Raw genomic sequence first — 24,626 nt, forward strand, 5'->3', positions numbered from 1 at the left:
TAAATTCCACTTGATCATGGTGTATGATCCTTTTTATATATTGTTGGATTCAGTTTACTAATATGTTGTTGAGGATTTTTGCATCTATGTTCATCAAAGATATTAGCCTGTAATTTTCCTGTTTCATATTGTCCTTCTCTGGTTTTTGTATCAGGGTAATGGTGGGATCACCAAATGTATTTGGGAGTGTCCCCCACCCCTTCAATTTTTTGGAATAGTTTGAGAAAGATAGGTACTAAGCTCTTCTTTATATGTTTGGTAGAATTCCACTGTGAAGTTGTCTGGTCCTGGACTTTAGTTTGCTGGGAGTTTTTTTATTACAGATTCAGTTTAATTACTAGTTATCAGTCTGCTCAGATTGTCTATTTCTTCCTGATTCAGTTGCAGAAGGTCTATGTGTCTAGAAAGTTGTCCATCTCTTCTAGGTTGTCCAATTTGTTGCCAAATAATGGTTCAGAGTATTCTCTTATAATTTTTTTGTGGTACAGTTGTTATTTCTCCTTTCATTTTTATTTTTAAAATTTTGGTCTTCTCTCTTTTCTTCTTGATAAGCCTGACAAAATGTTTATCAATTTTGTTTATCTTTTTTAAAAAACCACCTCTTGGTTTCATCAATCTTTTCTAACAGTTTTTGGTCTCTATTTTATTTATTTCCTTTCTGTCTTTAATTTTTCCTCTTTCCTGCTGACTTTGGGCTTTTTTCATTGTTATTTTTCTAATTTGTTAGATGGTAGGTTAGGGTATTTGAGATTTTTCTTACTTCTTGAGATAGGCCTGTATCTCTGTACACATCTCTCTTTAAATTATTTTTGCTGCATTCCATAGGTTTTGGAAAGTTGTGTTTCCATTTTCATTTGTCTTGAGGTATTTTCTGATTTCCTCTTTGCTTTCTTCACTGACCCATTAGGTTTTTAGTTTCATGTGTTTGTGTTTTTCCCATTTTTCTTCCTATAACTGATTTCAATTATAGTTCCATACCATTGTGGTCAGAAAAAAATGCCTGATATAATTTCTAGCCTCTTAAATTTGTTGAGACATGTTTTGTGACCTAGAATGTGGTCTATCTTAGAGAATGTTCCATGTACACTTGAAAAGAATGTGTTTCTTCTGTTTGGGGATGGAATGTCCTGTAGATATCTATTAAGTCCAACTTATCTAGTATGTCATTTAAGGCCAATGTTTCCTTACTGATTTTCTTTCTGGGTGATCTGTCCATAGATGTCAGTGGGGTGTTAAAGTCCCCTGCTATCAATGATTATTGTAAATTTCTCCCTTTATGTCTGTTAACATTTGCTTTATATATTTAGATGCTCCTTATTGAGTACATATATGATAAGGAGCATTATATACTCTTCTTATATTGATATAATTATAGAATACCCTTGTCTTTTGTTATAAACTTTGTTTTAAATCTATGTTGTCTGATATGAGCATTGCTACCCCCACTTTCTTGTCATTTATTTTTGCATGAAATATCTTTTTCCATCCCCTCGCTTTAATCCGTGTGTGTCTTTAGATCTGAAGTGAGTCTCTTGTAAGTAGCATATAAATGGGTCTTGTGTTTTTATCCAATCAGCCACCATATATCTTTTGATTAGAAACTGACATTTAAAGTGATTACTGATAGGTATGTACTTATTGCCATTTTGTTACCTGTTTTCTGGTTGTTTTTATAGTCCTTCTCTGTTCTTCTTTTATTTTCTTTCCTTGTGATTTGATGATTTTCTTTTACGGTATGCTTGTGTTCCTTTCTCTAGTTTTTGTTATCTATTGTACGTTTTTGATTTGTGGTAACCGTGGTGTTCATAAACGTTGACCTATAACTGTATCTACTTGTTTTACACTGGTAGTCATTTAAGTTCCAATACGTTCTAAAAGATCTACATTTTTTACTCCCCTTACCCACATTTTGTGTTTTTGATGTCATATTTTACATCTTCATGTTTATCCCTTTACTATTTATTGTGGTTATAGTTGATTTTAAAATTTTTTGTCTTTTAATCTTTGTACTAGCTCATTTAAGTAGTTGATCCTCAGCCCTTAACATATATTTGCCTTTACTATAGAGTGGGATTTTCCCCTTATCTACTGATCCTTTCTATAGCCTTTTCTTTTCCATTTAGATAAGATGCTTTAACATTTCTTTTAGGGTAGGTTTAGTATTGATGAACTTTTAGTTTTTGCTTTATCTGAGAAGTTCTTTATCTCTCCTTCCATTCTAAATGATAATCTTGCTGGGTAGACTATCCTATGTTGCAGGTTTTTTCCTTTCAGCATTTTAAATATATCATGCCACTCCCTTCTAGCCTGCAAAGTTTCTGCAGAAAAATCAGCTGACAACATTATGGGGGTTCCCCTGTATATGACTCTTTGTTCTTCTCTTGTTGCCTTTAGAATTCTCTCTTTAACTTTTGCCATTGGTGTACTTGATGCTGTTCAAGAGGTCCCTTAAACCGTTCTCATTTTTTTAAATTTATTTTTCTTTTTGCTGTTCTGATTGGGTGACTTCCATTATTCTATCTTCCAGACCACTTGTGTGCTCTTCTGTATCACCTGGTCTGCTATTAATTTCTTCTAATGTGTTTTTCATTTCAGTTATTGTATTCTTCAGTTCTGACTGGTTCTTCTTTACATTTTCTAGTTCCTTGTTAAAATTCTCACTGCGTTCATCTATTCCTTTCCCTATATCAGTTAACATTCTTTTAATTAATGCTTTGAACTCTTTACATGGTAAATTATTTATTTTTGTTTCATTAGTTGTTTTTTCAGGGGTTTTCTCTTGTTTTTACAATTGAAACAAATTCTTGTCTTCTCATTTTGCTTAACTTTCTCTGTTTGTATGAAATTAGGTGAAATAGTTACCTATTCCAGTCTTGAAGGTGTGCTCTTGTGTGGGAGTCTCCCTATACAGTCTGCGTGTGCCCAGTGCCTGGATCTGACAGTGGGAGAGCTGGATCTAAAGTGAGCAGGAGTCATGTCTTTCCCCAGGGTGTGCTGGCAGCTATCACCTTGGTAGGAGGTGGGGCTGGAGATGGGGCAGATAGGGACAGAGCCAGGTGTGAGCTGGGGCTTCTTCTCTGCTCAGTGGCCACCACCACCCTATGAGGGGCAGGGGTGGGCCCCAAGCTGCTGGAGCAGAAGCTCTGAGGGTTGGGTCCAAGATGGTTCCATTCCCCTTAAGTGTGTGCTTTCCCCACTCCTAGCACTGGCACCCTCACCCTAGAGCAGAGCAGTGCTGGAGCAAGAGGGCCTGGAACAGGGGCTGGAGCAGGCACTCAGCATGGGTCAGGGCTCAGGCTGTGGCAGCCCTGGCCCTAGAGTCCAAGACCACTTCTGATGCGCTGCCTCCATAAGGATGAGTACAGCTGTCCCCACCCTGTTCAGATGTAATTCCAGGTCCAAGCAGGTTCTATCCCTCACAACTGAGTACTCCACTCAGCTGCAACAGCCCTCACCCTAGTGTGGAGCTGCATCACGAAGCAAGTAGGGCCAGAGTGGACACTCAGTGCAGGCTGGGGTGCATGCGAGGGTGGTCACAGAAAACCAGCCAGAGTCCCATGCACTTTCAATCTACTTTATCCACCTTGTTCCCAGGAGTAAGCAAGTGTGTGCATGCTCTTCCTGAGTGGAGTCTAGGTTTCTTACAGTCCTCCTGTTAGTCCCACTGGCTTTCTAACCAGCTAAGGAGAATCGTCTTCCTGGTGTTGGACCCCAGGGCTGCGACATCCAACATGTGGCTCAAACCTCTCACTTCCAAGGGAGGACCTCCACCTCTGTAATCCCCCTCCTCTTCTGAGTCCCCTCCCAGGGGCACAGGTCCCAAACCTAATCATTTCTATTCCCTTCCTACCCCACTCCATGTGGATCTTTCTTACAGCCTTGGTTGTGCAAGAGTCTTTCCACCAGTCTCCAGTTCGTTTTCAGTGAGAACTGCTCTGCATGTAGATGTATTTTTGATGTTTTCATGGGGGGAGGTGAGCTCTGTGTCCTCCTACTCCACCATCATCATTTGAATCTGCACTCATCACTTTTTGGATGACTTCCCTTTGGCACCTTATGCAGAATCTTGAATTGATCACTGGTTTGAATGTCTGATCACTCACATTCACTAGGCAGAATTCCTATAAGATTTATTTTATTAACCTGAACATGTACGTGAGTACTCATTAAGCACCTGTGCAGTGCACTGTTCTTTAGTGAGCGCTAAGGGGGACAGACACCAAAGGTAGTGGCATAGTTCCTTCTCCAAAGCAGCTTTCACCCTACTTAGTGGTGCTCAGAGGGAGTCATCTCTGGGCAGAGTAGAATGTTACTCAGTCTTGAGATCCTTGGAGGTGAAAACCCAGTTATATATCTTCTCGCATGTGAGACTAAGAGGTACCTTTTATTCTCTTATTTTATTTATACCTGTGAGGCAGGTACTGCTGCCTCACACTCAACTGCAACTTTAGGGTGGGAAAAAAAGGCCACCACAGAAGAAGAGAGAACCCTTTCATCAAGAGAATAAAAGCCTAACAGAATAAAAAAATAAAAGTATTTCTTTACTATATCAGAAGGAAATCAGAAATTGCAGACCAGGGCCCAAGGGCCTTTGTAAGCCTTACACTCCCTGATGCTTATTTTCTTTATCTCTCTGAACGTCCCAAGGGGGATTAGCCCCCAAACCCTGAAGCTGGGGAAATCCTGTGCACTGTAAAGGAAGGGGATGCTTGTCAGGCTCTACTCCAATCCCATGGCAGCCAGGAGGAAGGGAAACCCCGAGGAGAGACACAGGGGTGGCAGGTCTGCCACAAGAAAGTGAGAAGCAGGCCAGGCCACCTGAGCTTCCTTGACAAGGAGACAGAACACAACAGGCATTATCATTTCACACCATTAAAGCAGCATATTAGCTGCTGCCTCTATTTTCTCACTTCTGATTATTCTACTACCCTGGTTTATACTCCTTAAAAATGACCAAGTCAACAACAAAAAAAGTCAAACATAGCCAAAGTCAACAATAACTTTCAGAATGAAACACTCTCTTCAGTCCCCTCTTCCTTGGCCTCTCTTCAACTTCTGATAAATTGAGCCTCCCTTTCTTATCGAAACCTTCCCAAAACCATCTGCTTCCTCCTTCATTTATTAATATTCCTTCTCACTTGTTGCTGGCTCTTCCTTTTCTGCCTGCCTCTGAAATGTTGGCATTCCTTCAAGTTCTACAGTTGGCCCTCCTTTTATTCTCACTCCACACATTTTTCTAGGAAATCCCTTTACTCCCATGGACTCAACTATCACCCATATGTGATGGCTTTCAAATGTCTGTCTGCATCCCCAATCCCTCTCCTGAGCTCCAGCGCCATCTAACTGTAGCAGAGATGTCTCCACCTGGATGTTCAGTTTTAAGCATAACTTGTCAAAAACTGGACTATTTATTCTTCCCTAAAACCTGCTCCCAGTCCTCCTATATTCCCTGCTCTTGGAGAATGGTAGTGTCAATCATCACCTAAACTCTAAACCAGAAGATTCCCTAGATATTCCCTCTCTCATCTTCCCTGTCTCATTGGTGAGCAGAGCCTACTGACTGTACCTCCATCCCTCTCATCACTCCCTTCTTCTCTAACCTCCCTGCTTCACCCAAGTCCTCATCACCTTGCTCCTGACTTAGTCTAATGTTCCATCATGTAAAGCACTGTCTGGCTCTTTAATATTTGTTGAATAAAGACATGGACCTTTTTCTACCAGATTTTCCTATTTCTAGTTTTACTCCACTCTGATTCATATTCTACACTGCAAGCAGAATATTTCTAAACCCCAAATCTAATCCTGTTTCCTCTCCCCTTAAATACTTTGGGTATTTAAATTACTTAAAGTATATAAATATGTCCATGGGTCCCTATCACCTAAAAGGTAGAACAAATCCTCCTTAGCATGATCCAGAAACTCTTCCTAATAAAAACCCTTCATGTCTTTCTGGCAGAATCTCTCACTATACCTTAGACTCTGCGTCCAGCTCTCCTTACAACTCACAGTTCTCTGAGTACAGCAGAGTAACCCATACCAAGCAGGACCTTTATTTATGCTGCAGTCCACCCCTCTCCCTCAGCCCTGTCCACATGTTCTTCTTAACAAGGACTGCCTCCTTGTTAAGACAAACTATTTTACCAGAGCCTAATCTACTGGGATTTTATCAGAGCTTTACCAACTTGGGGGAAGGAAAATTCCCAACTCTAGTCTGCTACATAGCCTTCCACGTGAATGGAAAAAATACCCAACTCCAGTACCCCCTAGTCATCCTATACTACCAAAGAGGATAGGGGGAAAAAAACTGAGATTCATTTGTGAAGTTCACATCACAGGGGCATAGACTCACCGAAAGTCTGAGATTTAATCACAGAACAAAGAACACTTCCCCTCTCCCAACACCTTATATACTAAAGTTCTTTTTACTCAGCACATCATGTCCACCTTTCCAAAAAACATTACAAAGCATACTAAAAGGCAAAAAAAAAACCCCAAAACACAGACAAAGCAGCAGAACCAGAGCTAGATATGGCAGGGATGTAGGAATTATCGAATTGGGAATTTAAAACAACTATGATTAATATACGAAGAGCTTTAACGGAAAAGGTAGACAACATGCAGGAATAGATGGATAATGTAAGCAGAGAGATGGAAATGCTAAGAATCAAAGAAATGCTAGAGCTCAAAAACACTGAATAAAAATGAAGAAAGCCTTTGAAGAGCTTATCAGTAGACTGCATACAGCTGAGGAAGAAAACCTCTGAGCTTGAGGATTTGTCAATAAAAATGTCTAAACATGAAAAGCAAATAGAAAAAAGACTGAAGGAAAAAAAACACAGAATGGAGCGCCCAAGAACTGTGGGACAATTAGAAAAGGTGTAACATAAATGTAATGGGAATACCAGAAGGAGAAGAACAGAAGCAATATTTGAAGCAATAATGACTAAGAATTTTCCCAAATTAACATGAGACACCAAACCAAAGATCCAGGAGCTCAGGGAACACCAAGCAGGATAAATGCCCCCAAAACTGCACCTATGCATATCATATTCAAACTTCAGAAAACCAAAGGCGAAAAAATAACACTGAAAAAAGCAAGGTGGGGGAGGTGGGAATGGGAAACATCTAACCTGTAGAGGAACAAAGATAAGAATTACCTGCCGCTTCTCCTAGAAATGTGCAAGCAAAGAGAGTAGAAGAAAACATTTGAAGTACGGACAGAAGAAAAAACAACCACCTAGAACACTGTGGTCCTGTGAAAGTATCCTTCAAAAGTGAATGAGAAATAAAGCCTTCCTCAGACAAACAAAAATGGTGGAATTTGTTTCCAGTAGACCTGACTTGCAGGAAATGTTAAAAGAAATTCTTCAGAGAGAAGGAAAATGATATAGGTTAGAAACTTGGATCTATATAAAGAAGGGAAGAGCTAATAAATGAAGGTAAAATAAAACCTTTGCTAATTCTTTTCTATTCTTGATCTAACAAATAACAGTTTGTTCAAAATCATAAAAGCAACAATGTATTTACCACTACAGTTTATATATAAGTAAAATGAACAACAGTAATGACACGAATGACAGGAGGGAAGAATTAGGAATATTTTATTATAAGGAACAATCAGGAATATTTTAAGGTACTTGCAGTACTTGTTAAGTGATATTGTGTTATCTGAAAATAGATTCGGAGTAGTTGTAAATGTATACTGCAAATTTTAGGGCAACTACTAAGAAAGTTAAAAAAGAAGTATACTTGATATGCTAAGAAAATAAAGAAAATGGAATGATATAAAATGTTTAATTAAAAACAAAAAAGGCAAACAAAGAATTAAACATAAAAGTAGGAACAAAAATCAAGGGCGATGAATAGAAGAGTAACAAACATGATAGATAATAATCCAATCATATCAATAATCACTTTAAACATCAATGGTCTAAATATATCCATTAAAAGATAGAGATTATCAGAGTGGATCAAAAAATAGGACCCAACCATATATTGCCTAAAAGAAACCCACTTTAAATATAAAGATACAGTTAAGTTAAAAGTAAGGGCATAGTGAAAGATATACCATACTAAGACTAATCAAAGCTGGAGTAGATATATTTCAGACACATCAGACCTCCAAGCAAGGAAAATTATCAGAGATAAAAAGGGGCATTACATAATGATAAAGGGGTCACTTCTCTAAAAAGACATAATAATATATAATATGTATGTGCATAACAACAGAGCGTCAAAATACGTGAGGCAAAAACTGATAGAATAGCAAGGAAAACAGATGAATCCAACTATTGTAATTAGAGATTTCACCACCCCTCTAACAGAAATGGACAGATCTATCAGGCAGAAAATCAGTAAGGACATGGTTGAACTCAATAGCACCATCAGTCAAGTGGATATAATTGACATCTATAGGCTATTTTATCCAACAACAGAACACACAGTCTTCTCAAGCTCACATGGAACATTCTCCAAGACAGACCACATTCTGGACCATATAACACACTTAAATAAATTTAAGACAACAGAAATCATACAATGTCTGCTCCATAATAATGGATAATAATGGAATTAAATTAGAAATCAACAATAGATAGCTAGGAAACCTCAAAATCCTCGGAGATTAAACAGGAAAAAAGGCAAGGATGTCCCCTCTCAACACTCCTTTTCAATATCATACTGGAAGTCTTAGCTAATTCAGTAAAAGAAGAAAATGAAACAAAAAATATATACTTTGGGAAGGAAAAAATTACTTTTCCTTGCAGATGACCTGATTGTCTATGTAGAAAATCCCAAAGAAACAGCAACAACAACAAAAATCTCCTGGAATAAGAGATTGTAGCAAGGTTGTACAAAATAAGGTTAATATAGTAAAGTCAATCACTTTTCTATTTACCAGCAATAAACAAGTGGAATTTGAAACTCAAAACACAACACCATTTACATTAGTACCCCCCCCAAAAAAATTCAGGTATAAATATAAATATAACAAAATATGTGCAAGTTATATATGAGGAAAACTAAAAAAGTCTGATGAAAGAAATCAGAGAAGAACTAAATAAATGGAGAGACAGTCATGTTCATGGATAGAAAGACTCAAGATAACAAGATATCAATTCTTCCATACTCCATCTATAGATTCAATGCAATCCAAATCAAAATCCTAGCAAGTTATTTAGTGGATATCAACAAACTGATTCTAAAGTTTATATGGAGAGGCAAAAGACCCAGAATAACCAGCACAACATTGGAGAAGAAGAAGAAAGTCAAAGGCCTGCCACTGTCTGACTTCAAGACTTACTTTAAAGCTACACTAATCAAGACAGTGTGACACTGGTGGAAGAATAAACAAAAAGATCAATGGTACAAAACAGAGAGCCAAGAAATAGACTCATAAATATAAATAAAGTCGACCAATCTTTGACAAAGGAGCAAAGGCGACATAATGGAGCAAAGACAGTCTTTTTAGCAAATGGTGCCGGAAGAAATTCATGTCTAATTTCTTACACCCTTCACAAAAATTAACTCGAAACAGATCATAGACCTAAACATAAAACACACAACTCTAAAACTCTTAGAAGATGACACAGGAGAAAACCTAGGTGACCTTGGGAATGGTGGATTTTTTAGATACAACACCAAATGCACGATCCATGAAAGAAATAATTGATAAGCTGGATTTCATTAAAATTAAAAACTTTTGCTCTGTTAAAGACACTGTCAAGAGAAAGAGAAGATAAGCCACAGACTGGGAGAAAATATTTGCGAAAGACACACCTGATAAAGGACTGCTATACTGGCAAGTATGTGGAGTAGCAGGCACTCATAACTTGCAGGTAAGAAAAAAAAAAGCCAGCTTGAAAAATATCAGTTTGGCAGTTTCTTACAAAAATAAACATTTTCTTACCATATAATCACTCCAAAGGAGTTGAAAACTTATGCCTGCACGTGGATATCTATAGCAAATTTATTCATAATTGCAAAACTTAGAATCAACTGAGATGTACTTCAGTACGCAAACAGATAAATGAACTGTGGAACATCCAGACAATGTAATATTTTTCAGCACTAAAAACGAATGATCTATCAAACCATAAAAAGACATGGAGGAACCTTAGATGCATATCACTAAGTGAAAGATGTCCACCTGAAAAAACTACATACCATATGATTCCAACTATACAACAACATTCTGGAAAATGTAAAACTATGGAGATGGTAAAAAGATCAGTGGTTGCCAGGAATTAAAGGGGAGAGAGGGATGAATAGAGCACAGAGAATTTTTAGGGCTGTGAAACTACTCTGTCTCATAGGAGTGGATACACATCATTACACATCTGTCAAAACCCACAGACTGTACAACACTGAGTAAATCCTAATATAAAGATGGACTTCGGGTGATAATGACGTGTCATTGTAGGCTTATCAATTGTAACAAATGTACCACACTGGTGGGAACGTTGATACTGGCAGAGGCTGTGCACGTGTGGGGCAGGGGATATATGGGAAATCTCTGTACTTTGCTCTCAGTTTTGCTATAAAACCAAAATCGCTCTAAAAATAAAGTCTATTTAAAAAAAATTTTTTAAAGGTTTTATAAAAAGGGAATGATAAACCCAAAAGTCAGGTTATCTTTGTGGAGGGGGTGAAAGGAGGTGATGGGGTTGTGGGTGCAAACAAAGGGCTTGTAGGATTCTGGTTAGTTCTTAAACTGAGTGGTTGGTACCCAAATGGACCCCTGACTTTTCTTTGTCACTGGATTTACCACCCTTAGTGCTGACCTTAGGAGTAAATAGCTGTCTGAGATAACTTTTCCTTTTTGTTTAAGCCCCATTTTCAGTTTTGCTTTCCAGTTTTCATAGTTAAAATCACCCAAACGGATACGCTCTATTAATTTGGATGTAGTACAACTGGGATCTGATTTAGCATAAATCATCACTTAATCCTATTTTGTTTGCCTAAGTGTATCATTAAAGCCTTAGATTATTAGTTACCCCCAACTACGAAAAAAGATTTTGTCTGGGAAGAACAGACTGTCATTAAAACAACTCAGCATTTTTCCAATCCTAAAAGGCATCTTCCTTGAAAACATTCTGATTAAGCATGTGTGATAACAAGGGCAATCAAGATTTTTTTTTTTTTAAATCTATAAATCACCAAACAGATAAGGAGTCAGGCTATTACTCTTGCCCTCGGCAGGGAGCAGCTTAATCTGGCCGGAAGATCACACATTTCCCATTGGAGCCACAGGCTGGAGGTCAGACCACGGGACTGAATTTCAGTTCTTGAAAGGAGTGCAAAGAAATGAAAAGATTTTGTTCAGAAAGGAGCATGTTCTCTGCTCTTTCGGCCAGAGGAATAAAGAACGATAGCATCTATACAGAAAAGTCTTATACTGGAGACTGTGTCCTGCTAAGGAAATAAGACCTCCAGCCCACCTACCTGCAGACAGAAAGAAATGGGTAGACAAGAAAAAGGGGCCAAAAGAGGGGCCTACATAAGAACACACCATTAATTCTATCTATCAGACATTTGACGAGGTAAGCCCTTCACCTTCATGGTTTCACTTAATCCTCCAAACAACACTGCAAAGGTGAGTCTGCTCATTTGACAGGTGAACATGCAGACAGTTGTAGCAAGCTGCCAAAGATCGCCCACTAGTGACTGGTGGAGCAGAGGTTCAAGCCTATGTCTGGCTGTGAATGGATAAAGAAGATATAGTACATTTATACAATGGAATATTACTCAGCCATAAAAAAGAATGAAATAATGCCATTCGCACCAACATGGATAGACCTATATTTTATCATACTACATGAAGTAAGCCAAACAGAGAAAGACAAATATCATATGCTATCACTTATATGTGGAATCTAAAAAAATGATACGAATGAACTTATTTATAAGACAGAAATAGACCCACAGACATAGAAAACTTATGGTTACCAAAGGGGAAAGTGGGGGGCGGGGGCAGGGATAAATTAGGAGTTTGGGATTAACAGATACACACTACTATATATAAAACAGATAACCAACAAGGACCTACTGTATAGCACACGGAACTGTACTCAATATTTTGTAATAACCTATAAGGGAAGAGAATCTGAAAAAGAATATATATATACACACATATGCACATATGTGTGTGTATGTGTGTATATATATACACATGTATGTATGTATAACTGAATCACTTCACTTGCTGTATACCTGAAACTAACACAACATTGTAAATCAACTACATTTCAATAAAAAAAAAAAAGCCTGTATCTGTCTGACTCTAAAGCTCATGCTCTTTGCTTTATATCATACAGGAAAACAACAAGGATTACTGCAGAACTCTGTCTTAAAGCATTACCTCTTAGCAGGGGCTACAAGGCTGCACCCAGCATCTCTTGCCTTCTCCTGTCAAGTGCAATGCTGGCCACACCAGGAAGATGCAGACCCAGCTGCACTTAGCAGGATTCCATTAGGAAGAGGGAATGCTACCATCCTTGGTTCCAAGACCACCAAGCCTGACCCTCACCTCTGTCAGCCACCTCACACATGCGTCATCTCGGCCACAAGAGGAACAAGTTGAAAAAAAGGAGGGTTTGCTCAAGGCAACTACAACCCTGTCTGCCCCCGGTCCAGCTTTACCGTGAAGCTACCTCTCTCGATGCTTATTCTACCGCCAGTGATTTCCACCATTACCTAAGGTCCAACATGAGACGGTCCTCAGGAGGGAGGTGCTGCTGTAGATGGCATGCATGTACATAAGATGAATCATCAGCTCTGCCAGCCACCAACAGGAGAGGAGGCGGCCCAGCCCCAGGGCAAGGATGGAAAGGCTGGCCTTCGGCGAGCCCTGCTCCTGCGGCTGCATCTAAAGTAGAAACAGGAGAAGTCATTAGTCATTTTTTAAACCTTTCAGAGTCCCCTAGACAACGTGTTTTATAAATTTTCATTTTCGCTGTATCTTCTAAGGGAGGGCTGGTTTAGTTTGCCTCGGGAACACTCAGAGTTCTCGGGTAAAAAAAAACATGTCCGACAAATACCATATCACATATATGTGGAATCTAAAAATTATGAGACAAATGAACTTATTTACAAAACAGAAATAGACCCACAGACACAGAAAGCAAACTTATGGTGACCAAAGGGAAAAGGGGGTAGGGATAAATTGGGAGTTTGGGACAACAGATACACACTACTATATATAAAATAGATAACCAACAAGGACCTACTGTAGAGCACAGTAATATATTACAAGATGTTCAATATCTTGTAATAACCTAAATGGAAAAGAACCTAAAAAAGAATAGATAACTGAATCACTTTGCTCTACAACTGAAACTAACAGAACATTGTAAATCAACTATATTTCAATAAAAAAAAAATTTTTAAGTCATGTCCAAGCTAGAAAACTCTGTCCAAGAGCAAGAATAGGGTGGAGGCCACAAGCTAGCCCAGTGCCAAGAACCAAGAAGGGGTTCTGCATCCCTTCACCCCAGCAGCAGCCCTGCCAAAATCCAGGATGGAGGGCAGTTCCTGATGTATCCTAGACAAACACAGAAAAACAAGAGAGCACGTATAAGTTTTCTGGATCTTACACTGACACGATTTTATTAGACTGAAGGCTGCCTGGAAATGCAGAGGTGAAGTGACCACCTTAATTATGGAGTTGTATCTGCACACATTAGCTGGCAGAGGATATGGACTTGGTTCAGCAAGGGCTTGACAATTAGGGCTCCAGACACTACGTGAACAAGAGAGGCCCATCCCTAGGGGAAGGTGATCTTGACATGCTTCTTTAACTTCTCCTCTCCTCTAACCATCAAGGCGCAGTGGGTCCCACGGCAGCCAGGAGGGGCGGCAGGCACTGCCCTTAGAGGTGATGGGCTATCTACACTCCAAGGAGTTAATTTCTGTTCCATTCTTGAGCATCTATTCTACCACGGTCTCAAACGGTCCTCTTACAGCAAGAAACCAGACCAAGAAATTCTGGCTGGAGCAGTGAAATTGCAATAAGCTGCATAAATGGCTTTCCCCCTTTTGCCATCTGCTTAGTTAGCTATGCCCAGGAAAGCTGTTGTTTTAAATTTTTTAATGTAAGTTGATCAAATTAACAGGAATTTCCTTTTCCCTTTCATTTTCTTCAGTTCACCTCAGAAGGATACTTATTAGGAAACAGAAGTAACTGCTTTGAAGGATCCACCCAGCCAAGTTTGACGGGGGAAGCACTAGCCAGGAAGGTTATCCAGGAAGGAAGGTGGGGCACAGGGAGATTTGCAGTCTTGCAGGGGCCACAGCTCATTGCAATTATAGCTGCAGCACAGCGACCCAGTGCAGACCCCTTTCCCTCTCTAGGCATGACTGAGGGTGGTTTTCATATGAATCCTTACATCAAGTGTGCATGCTACATGCTACGAAGTCTGGAGCAGAGCATCGACAAGCCAGTGGATGGCAAAATCCTCAGTGAGAGACCCCCTATCTGCCCGATCCCTCGTGTCTGCATTATATAATTGAGAAGAAAAAGGAAATAACCCAAACTTCCAACAGTATAGGCTTGGGGCTTGGTTAAATGCATGCGTGCACCTCAGTCTTATGTAGCCATGAAAACTATTTTTTGATATAAATGTGCATAAATAAAGAAAGGCTGGAGAGACAGACACCAAAATGGCAGCAGTGATGGTAATCTTTGGATGGTAAGATTCTTAAGTTATTTTTAAACAATTATTATTTTTGTAATCAGGGCAAAAAGTAATGTAACTTTAAGATATTGTGAAGACTTTGGTCCTCTCTGTTAGAGAGGCAAGCCCTCTGTTTCTGCAGCCTTCTTGTAAAAAATGCCGAGTCTCAGGACCTCCCCAGGGGAGGTCCCCAGCATCCTCCCTATGAGCAAGCAAGCCTCTCTCTCTTTCGTGCTACCCATCTTTATTTCTCCTTACCTTCCTACCTCACTCGGAGACTTTCTTACTTACATGCTGAATTGCCCTTTGTTCATTCTCAACCCTTTTTCAGCTCTCTAAAGCAGACTCATTTTGACCAAATGACCATCAGCAAATGAGGAAACAATTACGAATACAGTGTCCATCAGTCTATGGAGGCTAGAACATTTCACACCAAGGCAACTGGGGAAGCTAAGACATGAAGAGGCACCTAAAACCATTCCAGACCAACAGAAGGGGCCTTTCTTGGTGCCAGACTCTTGGAGGAAAGCAGATTCCCTGAATGAATGTGATAATGACCTCAAAAGCAGTGTTGATAAAAGACAATCTTTGCACAACTGTCTCCAGTGTTCCCAAATAAGCAACTAGGCACATGGCCTGCAGGCCCCTGAGCAGTTGCCTAAACCCAAGCTCAGGTCCCCTGAAGACCAGACCTGCACCCGAGGCATCGCAGCATCACTGGGTGTGCAGCCCCGTCCCAGAGAGAGGAGAAGCATCTAGACAGGAGGGAAGCCACTGTGACATCAGAACAAACAGCCACGCCAGGCAATCAGGAAAATAAGTCTGTCCAATCACCTCTAGCTCCAAGCGACCACATTTCAAGGTCAGTCCAGAGGCCCTCCTTTCCTTCCCCAAACAATGCATGGTCTAAAGTGACACGAGCATCTGTAATTAAGAAGAAACATGAGGTGCATTTTGTGACTGACTGGCCTCCCAATAATGACTTCCCTACTTTCCCCAGGGCCAAACTTGCTCTCCAGGTTTAAAAAGGCATACTTATATGTCACCACTGGACCAGAAGGGTTGGACTTTTCTCTGAAATGCTCCCTTTTTGATGCTGCATGCCTCCCCATTCAGAGTAAGAGAAACGTCTATTCCTTAATTGCGCAAGTAAACACAGCAGAAGGAAAACAATCCAATTTTTCATTCTATTCGTTTTTACTTAAAAACATGGTTATTAGTCTTTCTTCAGAGTTGTACTGTTATTACAGTCCATTTATATTTGTCCCTTGTCAATTCAGCAGGAGGAAAAGACACACCATACACAGCTCACCTAATGAGCAGGGCTGCTCATTATTCAACCTCTGCATGAAAAGCGTTTCACTTGAGATATTTCAAACTGAGGGGAGTGCCAATCTTAAGACCACTGGAAACTGCCGTCAATGGGAATTTTTAGTTAAGGCTCTACTAAAAAATACACATTAACTCATCTGCGAAGTGCATTTTAAAACACGTTATATTTTAAAACCTCATTTCATGCAAATTGCATAAAAAGGAATATCGAAGCACTTCAAAGATATTCTAATGATTAAAGATTCTCAAAGACGAAAGGTTCTTTTCTTTCACATACGAATAATACCCATGTTGGAGAGCACCAAACAGAAGCCTTCCTCAGAGGCAACTGTTCAACTGAGTTACCTCTGCTCCAACCTCCACACTTGGGTCAAGGGCACTGTAGCCCGAGGCTTGTTCCTTTGTAACGCAGGAGCTTCTCTCCAGCCCGGGGTCATAGACCCGTACCCCTACTCCCAGGAAATCATTCCCTAATCAGACCCTCACTGCCCCTCCCCAGCATCCAGACCAAGGCCAGTAGTACCGAGTGGTCTCTGGCAGAACAGCAAGTGGGGCCTGCAGTCGGTGTAGCTGCCACAGGACTGGGACCTGGTCTGGCCAGCTTGAGCCTCCAGACCCGCACGTCCACCAGGCCACACTGCTTCCTCCTTCTAACTCCTGTGAGGCTCACCGAGCTGGCGACAAGGCTCTGTCTGGTCTTTGTCCCTCCCACCCCAACGCGCACTGCGTTAGCCTGTCCTTGCCTCTGTGTTACCGTCTGTGAAGTAGAAGTAATGACAGTGCCTCTCTCCTGGGGTTGTTGCCAGGAAGAAAGGCATCAGAACATGGAAAGCCTGGTTAGGAGTAAGTGCTCGGTTAGGGTTTTCTCACAGTTAACACCATTCCAGATGCGCCCGAGAACCAGAGCCCACCCCATACTCTGAGTGGTTTGTCTGGGACACTGACTGCCAGGCCTGGTCCTTCAGGGGCTGGGCCCGCCCATGCACCTGCAGCCACTGCCTGCATCTGTCTTCCACTGGCCTCCTCTGAGATCAAGGATGGTCCCTGCCCAGAATCCTGCCCAGAATGGCCCCTGCTGCTGCCCTCACCTGTCAGCCTGGACACCCAGGGCCTCAGTTCTGGCATAAACTTATGTCAGTTCTCACCCTCGGGAGCTTCCCTGGGTGCAATCTGAAACTGGCCCCTTGGACACAGAGGGCAAAGGAGAGACCAAAGAAAAACAGCCAGACCATTCCAGATTGGCAGGTGGCAGGTTTAATAAGCAAGGGAGCTTACAGATGAGCCTTGTCTTGGGCGCTGAAAGGCAAGTAGATCTCTGCATCCACCGGCCAGAATTTTAAAGTTTAAATAGAGGCCTTACCTGGGTTTAGTCACGTAGTCAGTTCAGACGGTCTCAACAACACCTTCCTCTTTCAAGGTCAAGGCTATGTCCCTGAAATGGCTCCTAGTGTGGGAATGGCAGGCAGAACGTATATTCCAAGGGCAGGGGAGGGGTGAGGAGCCTCCAACTGCCCAGGTCCAGACTGCAGGTCAACCAGTGGTCACATCCTTTCAATGCCCTCCTCCAACAACTTACCCCAGGAATGCCCCCACTTTGGGATAACAATAGCAACAATAATAGTAATAGTTAACACCTCATAGTGTTACACCTCAAGCCCCACTATCTATACAAAATCATTTAATCCTCATACCAACCCTATGAGGGAGGTATTATTACTTTTCCCATGTCATTGATAAGGAGACTGAGTCACAAATAAGGCGAGTAACTCACCAAAAGCTCTCAAGCCAAAGCAGAGCAGGGATTCAAACCCTGTAACAGTAGGATTGGGCACAAGAGTCTTTGCTCTTAACCACCAACCTAGTTCCCTATTTGAGCACTGGCTCTTCCCCTTGGGGCAGGAGCACAGCCCTCAGCAAGGAAAAGCCCCCTGGTTCTCCCACACCCAGGCTCACCGTCCTCCCCCATATCAGCTCCTCCCTCACTGCGTGATTCAACCTGCTCAGAGTTAAGATGTGGTGGCCCCAGGCTCCAAGCTCAGCAAATAAACAGCATTTCCTGCCTTTCCCTAGACCTCCCCGACCCTGTCCCCCGACCTCACGCCCGGCTCCGTATCTGAGTTCCATAGAACTCTGGGAGAAAAATAAACGGGGCCCATATTCCTGAAACTCCAAATGCCATCAGAGATGGCCTTCAAGTTAAGGCACTGAGGCCTGTTGACAGGCACATTTTCCCCTGTTCATGATTGATGTGTACAAATTTCACATGCCATACATTACAGAGGCACCTCTTCTATACTTGCCTCATCTTGGATATGTAAATTTACACACTAAAAAAAAAAAAAAAAAAACTGGGTGAAAGAGAACATTCTCCCAGGGTGGGCCTAGTACTGTAAATTTATGGACTGTGGTTTGCCCAGCTGGGTTCGTCTCCACGGTGAGGCTCTGCTGCCCCCTGGTGGCAAGTCTCTCGCTGCTCTTTAGAGTTCGCGAGCGTTGACCTGAGAAGCTAAGAGCCAAAATTTCAATACTACCATTTCCCATTACATTTATTCATTCACACAAGCACTCGTCAGAGCAAACCTTACTTACAAGCTCTTCCAGCTGGCTTTCTTCTGCCCCCTCCTGCTTCTCTGAAGGAGCCCTTTCACTACTAGATTGATTAGCTCCCTAGTTTAACTGCTCTCCTCTTAGACCCATTTTTCTCACAGGACGTAAGTGCCCCATAGACACCCCCAGCAAATGCAGAAACCACCTGGCTTGTTTTTATTGCCCTGTAGCTTATTAAACATTTTGCCTTTTCTAGACTGACTTTTCTATGAATCTTCTCAGACCATAGAGAAAGGTTTCAACTTTCCTTTTTGAGTTCCCTGCTTTCAGCAATTGCTACCACTTTGAAAGGGGTTTAAAAAAAAAACAGAGAGAGGGGACATAGATGCTACCTGGAGTCTCCAGACCTGACTCCCTACAGGGAGAAATCCCTTCATTTCCCCAGGCTGAAACTCAAGAACAAGAGCCTTTGGCTAAGGATTTAGGTGAGTGATAATCTCAAAGCTCGCCTCTGTGTAACATATTCAGGACCCTGAGACCCGCCTCTCATGTTCCCTCAAGACCCTACAGGGTACAATCAGAAAGGAGGAGACGGACGAGAACTAAAGAATGATGATTTGCCTAACAACAAAGTACAGATCCCACAGGGCTAAGCTCCTTAATGGATAAGAGGCAGTTAGGAAAATAATTTGTTTCCTCATTTTCTATATATATAAATTTATTTATTTTATTTTTGGCTGCATTGGGTCTTGGTTGCTGTGCACTGGCTTCCTCTAGTTGCGGCGAGCGGGGCCTACTCTTCATTGTGGTGTGCGGGCTTCTCATTGCAGTGGCTTCTCTTGTTGCGCAGCACAAGATCTAGGCATGCAGGCTTCAGTAGTTGTGGTGCACGGGCTCAGTAGTTGTGGCTCGCGGGCTTTAGAGTGCAGGCTCAGTAGTCGCAGCGCATGGGCTTAGCTGCTCCTTGGCATATGGGATCTTCCCGGACGAGGGCTCGAACCCGTGTCCCCTGTGCTGGCAGGCGGATTCTTAACCACTGCGCCACCAGGGAAGTCCCAATTTGTTTCCTCTTAATGGGTTTAGTCTATGTTTCTCTGAGAATTATCTATCTTCAAGGGAGGGGTGGGGGTGTGCTTGCGGATGTTTAGTCCCAAAGTTATTGACTGCAATGTTAGAATTAAAAACTTACAGTGGCAAGGAGGTTGTAAAGGAGACAAAATTAGGAGGAACTGAACCTACCCTACCCTGGGTCTACCCCACCCTCACCCTACCCCCTCTGCTCTTCTAAGAACTTCGGATAGTGGTTCTCTACCTCTAACAGCATCAGGACCGTGCTGCTGGACCCCGCTCCCGGGTTCCTGATTCATTAGGTCTGGGGCGGGGCCTGAGAATGTGCATTTCTGACAACTTCCCAGGTGATACTGTAGCTGCTGGTTCAGGGACCACACTTTGAGAATCACTGAGTTAGAAGATCAGCTGCCATCACTAAACCACCTCTTTCTTTTACACAACAATTTTAACCATGATTTTCAAACACAGATTTTAAATTCCTTCATGGCAGAAGAACGATCCTAGGTGACCCAAACTGAGGTATGAGAAACCATATACTAAACATACATCTGCCCAGAATATCAATTTCACTTAAAGATTTGCAGAGGGGAAAACATTCAATGATTTAACTGGCAATTTTTAAACATTAAGTTATTGTTATAATGCAGAAATATACTTCTGAGTACAATGTGTAACTCAGTGAATTTTTAAGACGAAATAAGGGATTTTTAAGAACCCTCCTATTTGTGCAGGGGGCACCTTTCGGGTTGCCCTCTGAAGATGTCAAACACTGCTGCTGGCCCTGCTCTTCGAATTACGTGTCCAGGCCCCAGTGTGTGTGCACATGTGTACATGTGTGTGCTTGCACATGTGTGCACGGTGTATGCATACGTGTTATTGTTCTCACCTCCATGGGGATTGTTTTGTTGGGGGGAGGGAGGCAGGAATGTCCTTTGAGAAACACTGTTTTTAAGGAACATCAATTGATTACTCACACTTTGGGTGAATTAACTTAGTACACGTGTTCCACGAGGCTAGCTGTGGAATGAGGAAAAAAATCCGAACTAGGAGGAAAAGTGAGGTGGCAATGACGAAGGTGGCTTTCCCATGAGCTTCAGACAAGGCTGCTGTCCAGAAGTAGGCAGGCGAGCGAGATCCTGGGCAGAAACAGGCACCCGGACCCGAAAACACACCATTGCTCTCAAACCCTCTTCAACTCCACTCTGTTATCCCATCCAGATCACCCTGAACAATTCCCAGGCCACGGCAGAGCTATTTCATAAGCAGTTTGTGAAAATAAAAGGGCACCTATTATTTGCCAACCAAGAGCTTAGCCAGTTTCTCCTTCCACTTTCCAAGTAATACCATGAGAAGCCAGTTTTCTTTCTCTGGGACTGCCCTGCAGGGGATGCCTTCCCCCAAGTTCCTGGCTGTGCCCAGTTATTATTTCTGGCTGCCACAGTCCACAGAGAATCCGGGTGGGAGCTCCTACAACCAACAGGCACAAGAGATATGCTGACCTTTATTTTGAAGGCTTACTTCCCCGAAGTATTTCATTTATTATCAGAAATCATGACAATAATGTGTGTTCTGAACTTGTGGGCACCCCGGTATGAAAAGACCCACGGATGGCCACAGCAACAAAGACAGAAGCATCATCTGCAGAAACACCCATCCAATCCCCGAAAGGCTCTCACCTGTGCGATGAACTCTGGGAAGCTGAGGATGGGCCCGTTGTGGAAGACTGGGTAGTAGAAGACATAGGCCACTATCCAGGGAAAGGAGCGGAAGGTGTGCTCAGCCGGAGGCTGCTGCCAGCAGAGCTCCAGGCTGAAGCTGGTGTAGTACAGGCAGCGAACGGTCAGTGTGAACTGCAGCAAGTAGTACTCATTTTCCGTCTGGTACCACCCTCTCTGCAAAGTCACAAGGAGACAACAACCTTAAGTGTCCAGGAGGGACATCATCCAGTCTCCCAGGAAGGAGAGCTCTTCCACGGGCAGAGCAGCTGTCCCATCCAGGGAGTCGAGAACCACTGAACAGCAGGTAAACATCATCGATCATCAAAACAAGCAATTAATGAGCAACGGGCAGGATAGTGTCCCTAACATCAGCCATAAGCTTCGCATTAAGCCTGATGCAACACAGAGTGAAGGTTTTCCCAGATATGCATCTGTCAGATACACCAGCGGACAGCATGGATATCAGCTACATCCAGTGGGTACTCTAACAGCTCCTTCAACAACTCTGAAGACAAAGAGAGACTTATACAGGCAGACCTCAGGGTACTGCAGGTTCGGTTCCAGACCACCGCATTAAACTGAGCACCGCAATAAAATGAGTCACACAATTTTTTGTTTTCCCAGTGCACATAAAAGTTATGTTTATGCTATACTGTAGTCTATTAAACTGTGCAACAGCATTATGTCTAAAAAGACAAAGAACATACCTTAAATTAAAAATACTTTATCGCTGAAAAAAAGAAAAAATGCTGTTGATCATCTGACAACGCAGGGTTGCCACAAACCTTCAATTTGTTAAAAAAAAAAATGCAATACCCGCAAAGTGCAATAAAATGGGGTGTGTCTGTAAATGTCATGTGGGATTTATGCGTTCAGCATATCTTTCCTTTTGTTCTTCTATCATTGATTTGGCTCCACATGTAGTTGAAGACTATTTTCCAAATAAGCTTTAGAGAAACATCGTCAAAAGAAATAGTCCTGGGCTTCCCTGGTGGCGCAGTGGTTGAGAATCCGCCTGCCGATGCAGGGGTCACGGGTTCGTGCCCTGGTCCGGGAAGATCCCACATGCCGCGGAGCAACTAAGCCCGTGAGCCATGGCCACTAGGCCTGCGCGTCCGGAGCCTGTGCTCCGCAACGGGAGAGGCCACAGCAGTGAGAGGCCCGCATACCACAAAAAAAAAAAAAAAAAAAAAAAAAGAAATAGTCCTTGCCCTCAATGTACCTAAATTCTCATACCGGAGATAGGTATGTAAAAGTATAATTACAACACAGCATGACATAATAACAAGTACGTACAAAATTAGGTATGGAACAAAAGACTAAAAGCAAATATGGTAAAATCTTAATATTGGGGGAATAAAATTATGGATCATTTTATAATCTTTATATTTTTCTATATTTTCCATATTTTCTATAATACATATGTATTGCTTTTTTAATGAGAAAACAGGTTATGGAAATAGATACAAGAAATAAAATTGGGACAAAGGAAAGAGTTGCTCACTTGATCCATGAGGGTCTTTTAAGGCTTTACACTGAAAAACGAAGTACCGAACAGAGTTTCTATTCCACGTCCAGGACTTCAGCAGCCACCAAGAAAAACCAAGAAAACTGCATGTGTGAAAGTATGGAAACCCAGGGCAACTAGTTTCTGGTCATTTGCTCTCTCCCCTTCAGCAGTATTTTTCACACCACCAGCTTACATAACAAATGGAATACTTATTCACCACCAACACCCATAACTGATGCTAACAGTCCCCAAAGAAAGGATAATTACAACTGGAGACAGTCTTTGAACGTTTGCCAGGTCCCCCAAAAGTTAGGTGTGAATTTGTTTTTATTTTTATCGCAAATCTATTTTTAAGCACACTTATTTAAGTGATCGCCTAGTTCAATCATTCTGGCAAGTTATGTATCTTTGTTAGGAGAGAGACGCTACCCTACTTATTCTCTTAAGTCCAGGTTTTGAGACATGTGCTTGAAGTATTCGCCCCAGTCCATTGGTAAGAGTGAAGAAAAATTAAGGTAGCCTAACAACAGCAAGAATTCTTGAATTTTCAAAATACTACCATTTTTACAAAATTGGTTAATGCATATTATCTTGTTGGATCCTTAGAACAACTCCATGAGGAAGGCAGAGCAGCTATTACCTCCATTTTCCAAATGACGAAATTAAGACTCAGAGGTTAAACACCGCCTCCAGTTTCAAGAGCAGGAGAGACAGTGAATAGAAGAGACTAGAAAGCCACTGGCTCATCCTTCCAGTCACATTCTTTCCCATGACTGTGCAGATCCAGGGCTCACCAATTCTAAGTGCCATCACTTAAATCAATGAAAAGGTGAACGAATGAGTGAACAAATGAACAAAAATAAAGACACCACGGGAAGCCCAGTTCCACATGACTAAAGAAAGAATATCAAAAGCTTCCCAAAATGTTCTGTGCAAGGAAAATACCTGCCTTATCTGTTCAGGGACTATCGTGGGCTTCTGATGAGATAAGGAATGTGAGAGTTCCCTATAAACCGTGCAGCATTCTACAGATGATTGTTTTATTAAATGCATAGGGGATTATTGTTTTTCTTTTCCCCTTTGCTCCTGTGACATCTGGCACCATCCATGCCTGCCCAAACTGGGAGAAAAGGTACAAGGTCAGCGCTGGGCAACCTCCAAGGACTAAGACATAGTCAGATACAAAGACTGCAGAATGCAACACCAGAGTTCACATGCATCAACCCCCTGTGGCCACTAGAGGGAGAGCCACCACAGTTCTTCAATTGACTCTTGTCTGAAAACAAAGGCATCTACCTGGATTAAGGCATTGCCGAAGGGGCCTTCTCCTTCCCAACGGTAAAACGGAGACTCTTACCTTAACTTCCTCCACATCTTGAAGCCTCAGTGTAGAGAGCAGGAAGAGAGAACAGAGCCATGACAGGAACAGCGACCGGAATTGGGCAACACAGAAGGAGATGGTGGTGTGAATAAGAACCATGGCTGTGCCTTGGGTCCCCAGCACACACCAGCAGGCCCACATCCCATAGGCTGTGAGGATCCAGGGTTTGTGCTGCAGACAGGGAGGGACCCAGTGAGAAAGACATGGGGGGTGGGGGTCGGGGGGGAAGGAAGAAAAAAGAGAAGGGTATGTTAACAGGCATTGCTATTGAAGGTTCTACATAAAAGAGGGTAATGTCTTGTGACCTGTTAACCAAACTGTTCTCACTGGCCTGGGGATTTAGTGTAACACAGACAAAGAGGATTCAGAGGGACTTTCCACATTAACCCCAGAGT

General features: G+C 42.0%; 1 protein-coding gene across 3 annotated transcripts in view; it reads right to left on the reverse strand.

Annotated features, from left to right (window-relative positions):
• HHAT (hedgehog acyltransferase) overlaps positions 1-24,626 on the reverse strand; it is a 363,561-nt gene that overhangs the window by 260,150 nt on the left and 78,785 nt on the right. For all 3 annotated transcript variants that reach the window (XM_067032206.1, XM_067032195.1, XM_067032200.1), the window contains exons 5-7: positions 24,208-24,402; positions 21,299-21,514; positions 12,694-12,865 (exon numbers count right to left, since the gene is read on the reverse strand). In XM_067032206.1, the coding sequence (XP_066888307.1) occupies positions 12,694-12,865; positions 21,299-21,514; positions 24,208-24,402 (583 nt within the window). The remainder of the gene's footprint in view (positions 1-12,693; positions 12,866-21,298; positions 21,515-24,207; positions 24,403-24,626) is intronic.

The sequence above is a fragment of the Kogia breviceps genome, chromosome 1 (assembly GCF_026419965.1).
Source record: "Kogia breviceps isolate mKogBre1 chromosome 1, mKogBre1 haplotype 1, whole genome shotgun sequence".
Taxonomy (NCBI): Eukaryota; Metazoa; Chordata; class Mammalia; order Artiodactyla; family Physeteridae; genus Kogia; species Kogia breviceps.